This window comes from Euprymna scolopes, chromosome 17, assembly GCF_053919585.1.
Source record: "Euprymna scolopes isolate OS-2025 chromosome 17, ASM5391958v1, whole genome shotgun sequence".
NCBI lineage: Eukaryota > Metazoa > Mollusca > Cephalopoda > Sepiida > Sepiolidae > Euprymna > Euprymna scolopes.
This window is the reverse complement of record NC_136498.1, coordinates 15,633,680-15,647,909: the sequence shown is the minus strand read 5'-3', so window position 1 is coordinate 15,647,909 and position 14,230 is coordinate 15,633,680. Positions and strand designations below refer to the sequence as shown.

Sequence of the window (14,230 nt, the reverse complement as noted above, 5' to 3'; positions counted from 1 at the left end):
ATTTGTTTTAATTTGTTACATCAGGTGGCTTCCTGTCTTGTCTGGAGTGATTTTAGTAAAAAAAAATATATTTCTAATTTTATGCTGGTTTTTCACTAATTTTTAATTCTGTCCTTCTTTTTCTAAAACCTAACTAATTTTCCTAATTGATAAAAGCGCCAGTTGACTCCATTTTTTTTTCTCAATTACAGGAAACCAAGGGATGTGAATGGCAGTGGCCTGTACCTTGCCGGCAACAATAGATTCCTCACGTCCGAGCGTCTTTCCGACATGGATGTTGTTGTTTTATGCCAAGTTCTCAAGAATAAGTCAGCCTTTGTCGTGATAAATCTTAGCTATAACAATTTGGGAAACGAAGCAGCCATGGCTATTGCCCAATATCTAAAGGTAAAAAGAAAAAGAAAAGTACAGAATGGTTAACATTTTTTTTTTTTTTTACACAGGCATCACCACATTATCAAGGCCAAGAGGCCACTCGAGGATAAGGGTTAAAGAGTGTACAGAAGAAATTGGACAATATAGTGACCATTAGTAATGAAAATTCGGTAAATTTGTTAACTTACATGGAACGGCTCATCAAGAACTTATTTACATTAGACTTGAAGACAACCATATTGTAGTCAGCAGGAAAACGGAAGACAATTCCACAGGCGTGCAGTTCTAAGAAAGAAGCTTTGTTCATGGAATCTACGTTTAGGTTTAGGCACAGATAAAGAGAGGGGGGAATTATTGATAGTGTTTTCAGCTAGACGAGTGTTTCTTGTGAAAGTTTGGCACGGGGGGACCATAGACTGAAGCTCAGTCGAACACTTTCCATGAAAATAACATCAGAGACAAGCTTGCAACATCTCTTCTGTGAGATAGAGGTTGCAGGGAAGAGAAAAAGGACATCTCCTACAAGGCTACGAAGTCTATTTTGAACTCTATCAAGGCAGGACAAGTTCTTTCTAGCAGCTCCTGCCCAGATGTGGCAACAGTATTCCATCCTTGGATGTACCTGGCTCTTATATAGATGGAGAATTGCATCAGCAGTGAGATATCTACTGGATCAATAGAAAGATCCCACCATTTTTCCAGCGGCCTTGGCAACAGATTTGATGTACGTGTTCCATTTAAGATCAGGAGTAACGGTCAAGCCCAGAAGCTTGTCAAGACTTGAGGCCTCCTGAAGACGAGAGCCATTCATTTCAATTGATGCCAGATTTGGATCAGAATGTTGATGATGTAAAGAGAGAAGCTTGGTTTTAGATGCATTAAAAGTAACCAGCCACTCCTTTCCCCATTGTACTACGTGCTCAAGATCAGAGGAGTGAGAATCAGAGAGAACTTGGTCGTTTACTGCCTTAGATGTGCTACCATAAATGGTAGTGTCATCAGCATAAATGTCTACGAATGATGTAAGGATGTGATTTGGAAGATCATTAATGTAGATCAGAAAAAGAGTTGGGCCCAGGATGGACCCCTGAGGGACTCCAGCATTAATACTGTGAGCTTCTGATTTTTGTCCCTCAACTACTACTCTTATGAACCTATCCGAAAGAAATGATTTAATAATTGAGAAGACATTTCCAGCTATACCATAGTAAACCTTTATGTCATATTCTATCGAAGGCCTCAGATATGTCCAGAGCAATTGCCCTAGAAAGGTTGCCTCTGCCGAGAGATTTGCTAATCCTATGAGATATAACTGTAAGCACATCTGCTGTAGATCTAGCAGAATGGAAACCATATTGAGTGTCACTAAGAAGGTTATTTTTGTTGAGATAGTTGATTACTTCTGTCATAGATTCCAGCAACTTACTCATGACACACAGGAGACTTATTGGCCTGTACTGAGAAGGGGATCAGCGATCACCTGAATTCTTAAATACAGGGCATACTGATGAGATTTTCCAGGGTGATGGGGAGCAATTCTCCTTAAGACAACGGTTAAACAGTTTTGTAAGTATGGGCGCTAATTCTGGTTGAAGTTTTTTGAGTACTATAATTGGAATACCGTCAGGGCCAGTTGCTTTATTCTTTTTTTGGTTTTTGATATGCTTGGCAACATCACGTACAGATATATGTATATCACATAGCATGTTTTCTGATACAGGAGGAAATATTGGGGGTTGGCGGCCTCGTTCTTGGCAAAGAGTTTGGCTTTGTCTGATGATGACGAGATTACCTCAGGTCCATTGAGGATAGTTGGGATAGAGCACACGCTTCTATTCAGGATTCTGTTTGCTATTTGCCAAAACTGGTGGGAACCAAGCCGCTGCTCAGCTACTTTGGACTTGACGGACTGAGCATACAACTCTCTTGCATTCTTTATTACTTTCTTACAATGGTTGCTGGCAGTCCTGAAAGCAGTTTAGTTTCCATACATCTATTACGTTGGAAGCAGTGGAAAAAGTGATTTCTGTGCGCAATGGCTGCAGCACATTCTGGAGAGAACCATGGCTGGTTGTTAGGTTTTTGCTGGAACTTTTTTGAGGGTATGAAACAGTCTATACCTACAATTAACTATTCCGTCAGGTCTGATACTATAGAGGACACATCCTTTTTAAACATGGAATGCAGATGTAGATCTGATATAAATGTACGGAAGCTATCCCAGTCAGCCTTAGTGTATCGATATACTGTATGATGGAGAGGTATGTCTGGGGACTTATTACATTTCATTTTTATCTTAATTGATACAACAGAGTGGTCAGAAGATCCAAGAGGAGACAGAACAGAAACTGAACATAGTTCAGGGCAAGTTGTGAGAAAAAGGTCTAGTAGACTCGCATACTGGCCGTCATTGTCGGGCACACGGTGGGTTCGTGAACAATCTGAGTGAGGTCATAAGCAATGGAGAAATCATGACAGAACCTCCCCTCATCATCGATCTTGTTTGAGTGGGTCAACCATTCGATGTTGTGAACATTGAAGTCTCCACATACGTGAATGTTAGCTGAAGGATAAGCAGATAGGACATGGTCAATTTTCTCAGATATGCTTTTAAAGCTAGTAACTCCGCTGTTGTGGGGGCGATAGAGAGTAAATATAAATGCAGTAGTGTGAGCTAAAGAAACCTGGAAGCACATATAGGGTAAGTTAGGATCTTCTCTGGAGATGTCCCTACCACATGGAAAGCCATCTTTAATATAGGCACATATTCCATGCCCATGGCGATCTTGGGGGTCAGATTTAGAAGTTTAGTTAGAGTATCTTTTAATTTCTAACTCTTATAGGGAAATGTCCAATGCCAGTTTCGCTTGAAAATAAAAGTCTCCTGCAATTGGCTTTCAATTTCTTGAAGGTTAGAACGTAGACCCCTGATGTTGGAAAAGGAGACATCGTAGTAGGGGTCTACGTTTGAAGTTGGAGAACTGGGTTTAATTGTGTATTTTTTCTTGAAACTTGTCATGATGGAATTTTGAAATTTGTGGACTAGGTCGTCAGATTTGCTTAGAGCAGGATAGAGAGGGTAAACTAAGAGAGAAAAAGAAACAAAGCTGTAACAATTATCCACTAATATGGCATCGAGAGGCCCCACCAGAAGCTACTGTATGGTCCAGAATCCATTCACCAAATGGCAATACAGCAGCCCCAGTACTTTGCACCTGCTGATAGGACAGCCTCCTACAAAACCGTCTTCGAAATCTAGTGGGCAAGGACCTTTTCGCCCCTCCCCCCCATCCTCCACCTACTTCCTCTTCTTCACAGAAGAGACATTGTCAGTCTATCTCTGCTCTATTGTTATTTTCATGGTAGGTTGTGGTTAAATACAATGACCCCACAACTCAATCTTCACTCTTCAATCCTGCAGTCTAATGCACTTCTGACAGCAATTGCTTCTGCCAAACAAAAAAGACACCCTCTCTCCCAAATACAGGCTTTTTATAGGACAAAACCGTCCAAAGTTATTTGCATACTCTTCCCATGATCTCTAGTCTATAAATAGACGCAGTGGCCATTCTCTTCTTCTTCTTTCTTCTTTCACTCTCTGAAGCGGGCGTTGCCAGTGGTAAAAGGTTTGCACGATTTTTTTCTTTTTTTTACTACACGCCCCCATGATCATTAAAGATCATTCACATCTCATAATCCCGTGTCCAGATCGGCGCATTGCGTTCTCTTTGCGGTCTCTGCATCGGCACCGGTTCATCTTCATCACTCCCTGGCTCAGTACCACCATCCTCATCACCTAAATGGACCACACGCCTTAAATCTAAAACATGTCGTGGCATTCCATTGACACTTAAGTTGTTTGGGGATTGCACTCCTATTATCACTCCTCTTCCCCACTGCGTTGTGCATCGGGCATTAGGCGGTTTCACCCAAACTTCTTCTCCTATTTGGATTCTGGCTGGTCCTTGATCATTAATTTCCGGTGACATGTCTCTAGGATGCCTCCATTCGTAATTAAAGATTGCTCTATGTGGTACTGTGTCATCTCTTTGCCCGACCTTAGGGGACATGTTGTACTAAAATGTGGCCTCTTCAGGCAATATTCTTCCTCTCTCAGCTATTGCTTTCACGGTCCGATGATGTCGCTCCACAATGCCATTTCCTCCAGGTCTGTAGGCTGCCCTGTAATAACTTTTAATCTTCCATTTTTTTAGCATCGTCTGAAAGATTTCTGAGCGAAAAACAGTGCCGTTGTCCATTATCACCTCCCTTACTAGACCTCGTTCAAGCATCACCTTTTCTAATTCAGTTGCAACTGCAGATGCGGCTTCCACTCGCAGTTCCTTCCATATCGCCAGTCTACTTGGCCCACAATCAATTATTGATAAGTACGCTCCCCCTCAGTAGTGTGCTATGTCAATAGCTAGTCTCGTCCAGTTCGTTAAAACTCCAATTTCCCCAGGATTATGTATATTTGGGGCAGGATCGATCGATTGACACCGAACACAGTTCTTTACTATCATCTGAATTTCTTCCCGTTTTACATTCGGATCCACTTGCCTCACCAAATATAATGTTCTCTCCACTCCCATGTGATGCATGTCATGCAACTCTTTAATTTCTCCAATTCCAAGACAGCATATCGGCGCCTCCTCTTTCTCAATTAACCACTGTTTTTTTATCCGTGTTAATGTGATTAAAGTCATCACTTTTCCTCAGCCAAGTTGCATCTTCCGCCACCACACCGCCAATCTCAACAACCACGCCAGTTGCAACATTGCTTGCATCACACCACACGACTCCTGTGCTCACTTCAGGTATGTGCCAAGCGCCATTAACAGGGTCTTCTTTTTTCACCTCAGCTAGAACCTCCTGCATCACTTTCATGGTTTTGCAATCAACTTTTTCTTCCCAATCCATTCCATTTGCTCTTCTTTTCACATAACTGCATGCTAATCGCAGCCATCCAGCAATTGGATAGTGCCCCAATAATTTACCACAGATCGAAAATAGCTCCCTACTAATTTCTCCTCCCATCTCTGGGATCTCGTTGCCTCTCCTGAACATTAGTGCACCCATCTTATTTTTCATAAGCTTAAGGCCCAGTGCCGCTCCTCCGTCCAGGGATTCCGGAGATTTTGCTGCTAACCCAAACCCCTTCAAATGTTCCACAACTTCCTGTGTCGATATTTTCGTTACGTCTACCATTATATCATCAATGTATGAATCAGTGGCCTCTTTCGTCCTACTTCCTTTCTTTAATACTATTTTAAAATGGCTGCCATAATCTTTGGTGCGACATTAAGTCCGAATCCTAATCGTGTTAGGCAATAGGTTTTTCCTTTATAACAGACCAGCTGGTACTGCCATAGTTCCTTTGCCACATGTAGTTGCAGGTAGGCAGACTTAAGGTCCACTATTGCGGTCCCTCCTACCAACTGTCTCCACTTTCTTATCTTTTCATCACATACATCTATTATGTTGCTCCCTGTATGACACACCACAAAATGGTTCAACTCACGAAAGTCGAACACTGGCCTAACTTTCCCTTTTGTGGCCTGAAATACTGCCATCAATGGCAACACGCCTTTTCTTTCTCCTTTCCATGGTAACAGAATACCGTCCGATATCCATCTTTCCACCTCTTTCTCGAATTCTAATTTCTTATCGCCTTCCAGAGAGTTTTTATAATATTGGACTTTGTTCTGCAATACTGGAGGCTCTCCCTTCCATGTCCATCTTACTGTCCATTTATCTCCATCGAAGTTTGCTTCAAAGTCTTTATCCTCGATTTTGCAAACATTCAGCTGATGGGCAGCCACAGCACATTGTATATCTCCAAACTTCACTTTGGCTTTCTTTATAGTTACACCTCCCAGCTCATTAATCACGTCCATTCCAATTATGACGTCGATCCCATCAACGATGTGATTCATCAAGATTGCCCTCACCTTTACGTGCATTCCACAGACTTTTATCTCCACTTGTCTGGCTCCTTTACATTCTATATTCCTCCCATCAACTGCTTTCACTGTACCGCTCCTTCCATATCCCTTCAAAAGTTTGGAATTGATTAAAGTAGTGGTGCACCCAGTATCGACAAGTGCAGTCATTACAGAATCATTCACCTCTACTTCTATTATAGGAAGAGGCCAGTATCGTGCCTTCATTTCATTGCTAGGGTAGCTTGCGGCGCAGAAGCTCCCCCTTGCCCGTTTCCCTGAATCTGAGGACAATATCTCACAATGTGGCCAAATTTTCCACAATTGTAGCATGTTGCCCTGGCCCTAGGGATCTCTGTGCAATCTTTTTTTAGGTGCGGTCCTTGACATCTAAAGCACTGAAGGCTTGATTCTTTCTTTCCCTTATTAGTCTCATTAGTTTGCGCACTTGCGGCCAATGTCCGAGTTTCTACGACCCTTTTGCTGACTAAAAGCTGTGCAGTCGGTATCAGTTTGCTGACATCCATTCTCTCTATGTTCGGTAGCTGCTGTAATGCCACAGATACATCGTCTGGGAATCCAGTTATGAATGCCAGTTTGGTTGTATGTTCCAGCCCTCTTCCCAGATATCCCGCCAGTCCAGCCAATCTTTTGATTTTATTAGCATAAACATCCACCGATTCTCCTGTCCACTTGAATCGTTGCAGTTTTTCATATGCCTCAAAAGGCCCCTCAGTGAAGGCGGTCACGAGTCTCATCTCTATCAGTTCTGCATCTTCTTGTTCTGCATTATTCATCTCAAGATAGAGAGCGAGTGCATCTCCCTGCAAAAAAAGTGGAATAAAACTGGCAAGGTCTGGCACATGTTGAAGCTTAGCCACCAGTTTTACTTTCTTTATCCATCCGACTACATCACCTTCTCCACTAAAAGGTGGTATCACATCTTTTCCCAATCTCAACATCCCAGATTCCATGATCTGTTCTTAGCCGAAATAGCTTGTGGTTAAATACAATGACCCCCAACTCAATCTTCACTCTTCAATCCTGCAGTCCAATGCACTTCTGACAGCAATTGCTTCTGCCAAACAAAAAAGACACCCTCTCTCCCAAATACAGGCTTTTTATAGGACAAAACCGTCCAAAGTTATTTGCATACTCTTCCCATGATCTCTAGTCTATAAATAGACGCAGTGGCCATTCTCTTCTTCTTCTTTCTTCTTTCACTCTTTGAAGCGGGCGTTGCCAGTGGTAAAAGGTTTGCACGATTTTTTTTATTTTTTTTTTTATTTTTTTTTTTACTACATAGGTGTTGACTGAGCTTCAAGTTATGGGTCCCCCTCCCCCATAAGACATTCACAACAAACATTCGTCTACCTAAAACAACTGTCAAGAATTTCTCTCACTTTCTATCTGTGCCTAAAACTAAATGAAAATTCCATGAGCAAAGTTTCTTTCCTAGCACTTTCCATCTGTGGAACAACATACTGTTCGGCTGCTTCTCAACATGGTCGTTTTCAAGTCTAATGTAAATAAATGCTTGTTGAGCCTATTATAAAATAAAACCATACCCAAATTCCACCATTACTGACCAGCATGGTGTTGTCTCATTGTCTACCTAACACTAATCAATCCTAGAGAGTGACCTCTGGGTCTTGATAAGCGGTGCCACCCCCATCAAGTAAAAAAAAACAAAAAAACTATTGTGAAAGATTGGTGAGGGGGGACCAAAGATTGGAGCTCAGAAGAGCACTTGTCATGGAAATAACGATAAAACAAAGACATGCTCGCAACGTCTCTTCTGTAGGAGAGAGGTTGCAGGGAAGAGAAAAGGACATCCCTCACTAGGCCACAAAGTCTATTTTGTATTTTCAAGGCAGCATAGGCTGTGTTTAGCAGCTCCTGCCCAGATGTACTTGGCTTTTATATAGATAGAGAATTGCATCAGTAGTGAGATATCTTCTGGAGCGGTAGAAGGATCGCACCATTTCCCCAGCGACCTTACAACAGACTTATGTTACATGTGTAACATAATAGCTATTGGTTCATGTTTTCAGTTTTAGCCTTGCAGCAAACATGTCTTGATAGCTTAGGCATTAATGTCAAAAGAAAAGGTTTTGGTTTTGATTCTCGGTGGTGGTGCATGAGCCATTATTTTTTACTTTTTAAATCATTACTATATATTGGATCCAATATAATCTATTATATAAATCTCACTTGTCTGTTTAAATGTATGTATGTATGTATCTGTTGTGTCGAGGAACAACAGTGAAAATAAGAACAATCAAGTCGAGGTTCAGTTAAGGAACAAGTGTATTAACAATAATATACAAAGATAGGAAAGCGTGTATATCTGCGGGGTACTCGGCTAGCAGTTGAAGTGCAGTCGCATCTCTCTCACTGGTGTTGGAATTACTAGCGCTATTTATAGTGCTAACTGGTGTAAATTCCTCTGTTTAAGGAAGACTGGTATAACACCCCCCCGTTGAAAATAACCCGTCTGGGATTAATAATGTTTTTGTTTTGGGTTCACCCTAATCAATTCTGTTGATTTCCGTTTTCTGTTTGATCCTCTGTTCTCCGGAGCTGTCTCTGGTATGGGCACCTGAAAAGTATCAAACACTGTGTCCATGATGTCCTTCTTGGGCGATCTGGTCACCTCACTGTTCGAGTATCTTTTCCAAATTTGGTTAGTGTGACGTTTGTGCACGAAGTCTGGTCCCTTAATCATGTAGACCATGTTGCCTATTTGTTTCTCAACAATGCTGGACTCCGAGAAAGTCTTATTATTTTTGTGAATCTTGTAGAAGACTCTTTCGCCAACTTTATGCCGTTTTTTTGTTATGGGTTTTTTGAGGTTTGGCCTATCCTGGTTTGGTAACAACTTGTGAAAAATCGATCTAACCTTGCGTCCGAACATAACCTCAGCAGGTGTCTTCGACATTTCGATGTTTGCATTCGAAGTGACTCTGTAGACTTGTAAAAACTGTTGGATTGACTTATCCGTCGGCGACCCACTAGCTTTTTTCAGAGCTCTCTTGAATGTGTCAACGAATTTCTCTGCTTGTCCATTACTTCTTGGGTGGTATGGCGGAATGGTTATATGCTCGATTAGATAATCCTCGCAGAAATGTTTAAATTCGTTAGACGTAAATTGTCTACTACTCGAAACCTAGCGAATAGTTTATACAGGAAGTTGATAGTTACCTCGGATGTGGGATTCTTACATTTTAATACTTTCGGCCATTTAAATAGGCTGTCTACAACAATGGGATAGTAGAACCCATCTATCGGTCCTGCAAAATCTAAATGAATCCTAGACCAAGGTCGGTCCGGTTTTGCCCACAATCCGAATTGAGTTGAAGGAGCTTTCATAGCTAAGGCGCATCCTCTACACTCCCTGATTTTTCCTTCTATATCCTTATCCATGTTTGGCCAATAAACGAAAGAGCGAATAAGGCTTTTCATTCTTGATATACCTGGATGTCCTACATGGAATTCCTTGAGCATTCTTTTCTGTAATGTCGCAGGAATTACGACCCTGTCGCTATATAACAGGACATTATCGCAAATTGAATAAATTTCTTCATCCAGTTCGTTATTGGTGATCCTTTCTTTCGTGCGTATAATAAATTCGTCCACCTCTGCCTTACTCTTAATCTCATCTTAAGCGTTACTGGAAGTTCTCTTATTGTGTCACATAACATAGTTTTTACTTCAACTTCCACTTGAATGGCTGCTATTACCATATCGTCCAATGGTTCTGTCTGCTTAGGTATTAACCTCGATAACGTGTCTGCATGACCAAATTTTTTAGATCATACATACTCCATTTGAAAATTGTAATTCAGAAGTATGGTATTGGAGTCTATTCGCCGTATATTGTGGTAGTCCCTTTTTCGATCCAAAAATTGTTAATAGTGGTTTGTGGTCTGTTTGTAACAGAAATTGCCTACCGTGCAGGAAACGATGCAATTTCTTTACCGTGAATATAATGCTTAGCGCCGATTTTTCAATTTGTGAATAGTTCTTTTCGGCTGGCAAAAGTCATCGGGATGAATGTGCTATGGGTTTCACTTTTCCGTCATCCATTTTGTGTAAAATGCATGCTCCTATGCCATAGGAGCTGGCATCGCTTGCAACTATAATTTCACGCTTGGGATTATGATGTGCCAGAAACAAGTCAGACGTTAAAGTCTCTTTAATTTCCCAAAATGCTTCCTCGCACTCTTGCATCCAGACCCATTTTTAGTCTTTCCCTAACAGTTTATTTAAAGGCGACCTTAGTTTATGCATATTTGGCACAAATACATTGTAGTAATTTGCCAAACCTAAGAAACTTTGTAAAGACGCAATATTTTCTGGAGCAGGCATATTCTTTATTGCACTCGATCTATCTGGATCAGGCCTTCTCCCATGTTTATCGATGATTTGCCCCAAGTATTTTATTTTCTCCATGAAAAATGTACATTTTTCCTGTTTTACTCTAATTTTTCCTGTTTTACCATAATCCTGAATCCTTTTGAATACTTGGTTTACATGAACTTTGTGTTGTTCTTTGCTATCGCTTTTCATTAACACATCGTCCAGGTACCCTACTGCAAAATCCAACCCATTTAACATAATGTCCATAATTTGCTGAAAAATCGCAGGGGCGACTTTGACCCCAAAAGGAAGTCTGTTAAACTTGTACAATCCCTTATGCGTATTAATACATAGCAGCTTTGAACACTCCTCATCGACTGGAACTTGTAAGTACGCATCACTGAGCTCGATTTTAGAAAAATATTTCCCTCCACTCAGTTTCAAAAATATCTCTTCAGGGCTCGGAAGAGAATAAATGTGATCTTGTAGTGCCCTGTTTAAGCCTGTCGTGAAGTCGGCGCAAACCCGAATCTCCTTACTCTTCTTTTTGATGTAAACCGTTGGTGCAGCCCACTCACTGTGATCAATTTTTCTGATGACACCCATGTTTTTGAGTCTTTTTAATTCACTGTCTATCTGTTCTATAGCGGCGTATGGAACATTTCTTTTCTTTCTGAACACTGGCTGTTCATTTACTTTTACGTCAAATTTTGCTACTGCTTTTGTACACCTTCCCAAACCGCCTGAGAATATGTCTGGGAAATTCTCTTTTAATTCCCTCTTAAGTTTTTCTGCCTCCATATTCGAATCCTTTTTGGCAAAATGAGCTTAAGGGAGATCCCATAGTCTAAACTTTTCGAACAGATCAGTTCCAAAGAGGTTGTTTGATTTTTGCATGACAAAATTTCTTGCTTTTTCAGCCCTATTCTGGAAAAAAATATTTATCAATAATTCTCCTTCAAAGTTAATTTTTTCGCCACTGACGCTTCTCGCTGTTTTATGGGATTTAATCATAGTGGGTCTCCCAAGCCTCTTCCATGTCTGTACATTAATAATGGAAATGTCAGACTCACTATCAGGCTGTAGTCATACTTTCTTTTTAAACATTTTGACCTGTACATATTTCCGGATATTTTATTCCTCAGGTTCAATTTCCCTAAGTTTAATGGATGTTTTTCTACCAGATTTTTTTTCTATAATGCGATGCTTTATGCCCCTTTCTGGTGGCAGTTGTCACATTGTTTGAATTTGTAGGTACACTCATTGTACCAATGTTTATTTCCACACCTCTAACATGGTCCAGGTGGATCTTTTCCCTGTTTCTTTCTCTGGTTATTTTTTGAAGACGAATTTTTCTTTTGATGGATCTTTTTAATATGCGACACTCCACTTTCCTCTATGTCACAACTGTCTTGTTTCAATGCAATAAACCGTTCACAGTCTTCCGCTAAGTTTTGTAGTTTTAAATCCAGTTCGTTTTCGAGTTTATTTAAAACATGATGCCTGTTTTCAGCGTCTTTATTTAAGATCAGCCCTTGCACAAATATTAAACATTTAAAATTATCTGATGATAATTCCTCCAGTTTAAAATCGTTGCAATGCTTGTTCACTATACTTGCATAAGTAGTGTAGTCGCCTTCCTCTCTTCTTGTCACATTCATATATTTATATTGCCTATGGAAAAGAGAGGTTTTTGCAGAAACCAGTTCTGTAAGTAGCGTAACTGTTTCTTGGAAGCTCAACTCATTGGTCTTTTTTGGGAGAATAAAATTCATGAACTTTGTATGCTCGGCTGTTCCCAATTTCCTTAGCAAAAGCCTAACTTTTTTTGCGTTTGACCAGGTACCACAATCTGATATAAAAATATCCTCATATCGTCTATAGTACTGGACGAAAGTGACGTCATCTTCTGGATTATAATTGAAATTTTCAATAGTGGCCCACACAGCTGTTTGAGAAAATGCGTTATGATTATCGTCCACTTTAGTTAACTGTGTCGCCTCCAGAATTTTTTTTTGTTCCTCCTGTGTTTTCATCAATATTTCCTCAAAGCGTTTCTGTTGTTGAAGCATTTTTTCTTCAAATGCTTGTTTAAATCTCTCTTCTTTTTCTACTTGTTGTTGAATTTGCTGTATTTGCAATGCAAGATTTTGCTCTGCCTGGAATTGGAACAATTCCAACTGCGAATCTTTGAATTTTGCATCCATCATATGAATTCAGTTCACAATTTATGATTGTATTAAAGAAATATTCCTTAGTAAAAAAAAAAATCAACCAAGTTTTCTTTCCCAATTCTTTTGTTTGAAGAACAACAGTTTAGCAGTCTTTTTGTAACTTAATTTGTTGAACGCTATATTTCTAGTCTTACTAGAAACAATCCAGCGAAATAACATTTGTTTAACATTTTTTTATTTGCACGTGTTTTTAACATAGCAATTTTTTTTACCCTCTTTGCCGTTTGCAAAAAATGACTTGATTCTTTACTTGTTTGCTAAGCACAAATGACGTACGCGAATAATTATTTTTCACGATTTGAATTTTCGAGGTAGATCTCATCTTCAGAAAGAAGAAAATGCTTTTTTAAATTGGGAAATTGTTTTTTTTTGAAAACGTCGAAAATTTTTCACTTTGTTCTTTACAGGAAGTCTCAAATTTGATAAAACTGAACTTGATGTGCAACGAAATCACAGAAGAAGGTGCAGAAGCTATTGCCACATCATTGGGGGTATGTTTCCAAACAATCCACATGAATTGTTAAAGTAATTAGTAAACTTTTTATCATGTTTTTTGTATCACCACCACCACCACCATCTATTTATTAATTCATTAATGAAAATCGCTCCAGACAAGGTGTGAAGCCATTTGATACAAGGAGCTAAAAAACACTATTTAAAGATAAAAAAACTAGCCAATGATAAGCATTATATCGATAGATTCCAACTCAGAAAACACCAATTCTTCTCCCTTTGTCAGAAACACGACTCATGGAATGTAAGGACTAAAGGACAGAATAAGGGTAATGGGAGTTACGTAGCTGCCGAAAGTAAATGCAAGATCTACTTTCTTCTTCTTCTTCTTCATCATCAGTGGCAGTTTTACACTGGTTTTTCTCTAGAATTTGAGTGACCAGTAGGGGTCTGGTTGGTGCTCTACCTCCTTGGACTTTCTATTCTCCTTGATCTTTCATGACTATTATTTGTGGCATTAGCTGAAACTGGTGTATTACAGGATGTGCTTATTATTATTATTATTATTATTATTATTATTATTATTATTATTATTATTACTTACTTACTAACCAGGAGTACTCACACAAGCCATCAGTAATTGCTCACTGATAATAATCAGTGGTGTTTCCTGGAGTCTGAGTGGTAATAAGTTTTCCCACCTCTTTCAATAACTATTATAAATGACTTTGTGTTATTGGAATAGCTGCTTACCATAGATTTCTCACTGGCAACGACCAAGGTCCCAGTCTTTTTCGCACTCATTTAGTAGATGTCTGGTTAGTGCTGCCTGTTAGTCTATTTGTTACATAAATCATCCAGTCA

At 39.8% G+C, this 14,230-nt stretch overlaps 1 protein-coding gene across 3 annotated transcripts in view; it reads left to right on the top strand.

Annotated features, from left to right (window-relative positions):
- Positions 1-14,230, top strand: part of LOC145296687 (leucine-rich repeat-containing protein 34-like) — a 272,980-nt gene that overhangs the window by 231,547 nt on the left and 27,203 nt on the right. For all 3 annotated transcript variants that reach the window (XM_080142644.1, XM_080142643.1, XM_080142645.1), the window contains 2 exons: positions 192-387; positions 13,321-13,404. In XM_080142644.1, coding sequence (XP_079998770.1) covers positions 192-387; positions 13,321-13,404 — 280 coding nt within the window. The remainder of the gene's footprint in view (positions 1-191; positions 388-13,320; positions 13,405-14,230) is intronic.